This window comes from Eimeria mitis, genomic scaffold, assembly GCF_000499745.2.
Source record: "Eimeria mitis Houghton genomic scaffold, Emh_scaff1143, whole genome shotgun sequence".
Taxonomy (NCBI): Eukaryota; Apicomplexa; class Conoidasida; order Eucoccidiorida; family Eimeriidae; genus Eimeria; species Eimeria mitis.
The window spans coordinates 4,334-6,987 of record NW_013567833.1 but is presented as its reverse complement, the minus strand read 5'-3'; the positions used below and the strand labels follow the sequence as shown (position 1 = coordinate 6,987).

General features: G+C 33.1%; 1 protein-coding gene across 1 annotated transcript; it reads left to right on the top strand.

The window, feature by feature from the left end:
• Window positions 1-800: 800 nt before the first annotated feature.
• Window positions 801-1,296, top strand: EMH_0030450 (uncharacterized protein; the record flags this gene model as incomplete). Its single annotated transcript, XM_013494420.1, has 2 exons — window positions 801-953; window positions 1,072-1,296. 2 exons carry the CDS (start codon window positions 801-803, stop codon window positions 1,294-1,296), a joined length of 378 nt encoding a protein of 125 aa, XP_013349874.1.
• Between the last annotated feature and the right edge of the window lie 1,358 nt (window positions 1,297-2,654).

Sequence of the window (2,654 nt, the reverse complement as noted above, 5' to 3'; positions counted from 1 at the left end):
TTTTTTTTTTGTTGCTTTTGTTTGTATAAAGCAGATAAAAATATGCGTCTAAACACTGAATTTAATTTAATTTAATTTAATTTAATAAAGTTTTTGAGTTTATTAATTTTAATTTAAATATTTTTTGTTATAGAAAAGAAAAAAGACGAATCGATCAGCACCGCGCGTCGGCCGCTGAGGGAGAGGCTGAGTAATCTGTAGCGGGGTGTACGTACACCTGAATTTTTTTGCGTTTTATATAAAACAAAACATTTCTTTTTTCAAAAACATGAAAAAAAAACAAAACTCATGAAAATAAATTACGAATTCTGCACGAAAACTTGAATCCCGCGCTGCCCCCCCACTCGCGCGGTGTATGTACACCTGAGCGCCATAGGGCCCCGCGGTGGTTACCGGCCGCAGCACCTGAAACGTTTCGTTTTCACGAAAAAAAAAGAGTAAACTTGTGTTTAAATATCTTTTTTTATGAATATTTATCCTTTTAAAAGGCAAAAGCAACTGAAAATATCTCAGCTTTCGCGTATTTCCCCCCGATACCGTGGCGGCTGTGCGTGGGGTTTCTGATCGGAACTTGAATATTTCGTTCATGTTCTTGGTGTGATCTTTGCAAAAAAAGTTGAATTTATATATTTTGAGGGTGAAATAGTTGAGAGAGGTTTGTTTGCTTTCTCGTTGTTGCTGCTGAGGTGTACGTAAGCGGATCTCTCTCTCTATCTGAATCTATTCTTTTCTTGTTTCTGTCTGTACTATCTATTCCTGTGGTTGGTGTATCATTTGTTTGTATTTCTTTTTTCTTGAAAATGCCGGAGAAAGAAGAGAATCCAAAGAAGAAGGAGGGATGCATGGGTGGCTGCAGCGGTAGCAGCAGCAGCAACAGCAGCAGCAGCACAAGCAACAGCAACAGCAACAGCAGCAGCAACAGTCCAAGCAGCAGCAACAACAACAACAACAGTGTAGGATTTTTAAAGGAAAGATGTGGTTCTTTGTTTACTTGTTTCGACGGCGAGCCTCTGCGTATACCGCGCAATACATCTTTTGAGTGTTCTCCTCCTCGTGCTGTTGGTTCTTTAGGTGATAGTACTTTATTTGGTGCAGACCCAGAAGCAGCAGCAGCAGCAGCAGCAGCAGCAGCAGCAGGAACAGCAGCAGCAACAGGATTATACGGTTCATCAGCAGCAGGAACAGGAGGCCTATCATCAACATCCCCATCATCAGCAGCAACAACAACAGCAACAGCAGCAGCAGCAGCAGGAGCAGCAGCAGCAGCAGCAGGAGCAGCAACAGGAGAAGGAATAAAGATGAGTGAGAAGTATAGATGGCAATTTGAGGAAGTCCAAAGATTATTAAAATCTCGTGATTTATTTAAAGATATAACAGTAGATAAACATTTATATGAATATTATAATTATTTAGGACTCAATGAATTTTATTTTCGCACAGCAAACCCTCTATCTATTGCAGATAACTTACAAGCAGTGATAGCAGCAAGAGCTTTGCATGCAGTATCTGGAACTGAATATTTTCCTGAAATACAACAAATAGATGAAAAAACAGGAGAAATCTTCGCTCTATCAAAAGCATCACTCACAGCAAGAAGAGCTCAACAAAATTATAATACAGAAAGAAAACTAGAAATACAGTTCCTTAATATGGATGCACAACCACATAAAATACAAATGCGTATGCAATGCTATAGAAGTACTGGCTCGGTCTTCGGTATTGATGCTAACTTTGAACGTCTTCGTACTTACTTCTTTCAAACACCAGACTTTCCTTATCCCCCTGAACAGGTATTTATCTTTTTTTATTCTTCTTTTTCTTTATTTTTTTGTTTTTGTTTTTTTTTTTGTTTTTTTTTGTTTTTTGTTTTTTTGGTTTTTTTTGGCTTCGTACTTATTTCTTTCAAACACCAGACTTTCCCTATCCCCCTGAACAGGTATTTACTTCTATTTCCTTTCTGTTTTTGTTTTTTTTTTGTTTTTTATTTTGTTTTTGTTTTTGGTTTTTTTTGTTTTTTTTGTTTTTTTTGTTTTTTGTTTTTTTTTGTTTTGTTTTTTTTGTTTTTTTTTTTTCTGTTTTTTTGGTTTTTTGGGTTTTTTGGGGTTTTTGGGTTTGGGGGGGCACGCTGGCGGCCTGGTGCTTTTCTTTCTCTCTTTCTTTTTGTTTGAAAATATTTGTTTATTTTAATAAATAGTTTATTTATTTATTTATTTATTTATATTTATTTGTTTGCTTATATTTATCTGTGTATGTATTTATATATATTTATTTTTTTATATTTATTTATTTGTGTGTATTTTAGTTGTCTCCAAAAGAAAAAGACATATAACGAGTTAAATCAACTAAAACAAAATACATAGTTTATACAACTACAAATAAACAAACAAACAAACAAACAAACAAACAAACAAACATATTTATATATTTATATATTTATATATTTATATATTTTTATATTTATGTATTCAGTTGTCTCCAAAAGAATAAGACATATAACGCGTTAATTCCATCCCTCCTTAACTAAAACAATTATTAACTAAATAAAAAATAAACAAATAAACAAATAAACAAATAAATATATTTATTTATTTATTTATATATTTATTTATTTATATATTTATTTATTTATATATTTATATATTTATGTATTCAGC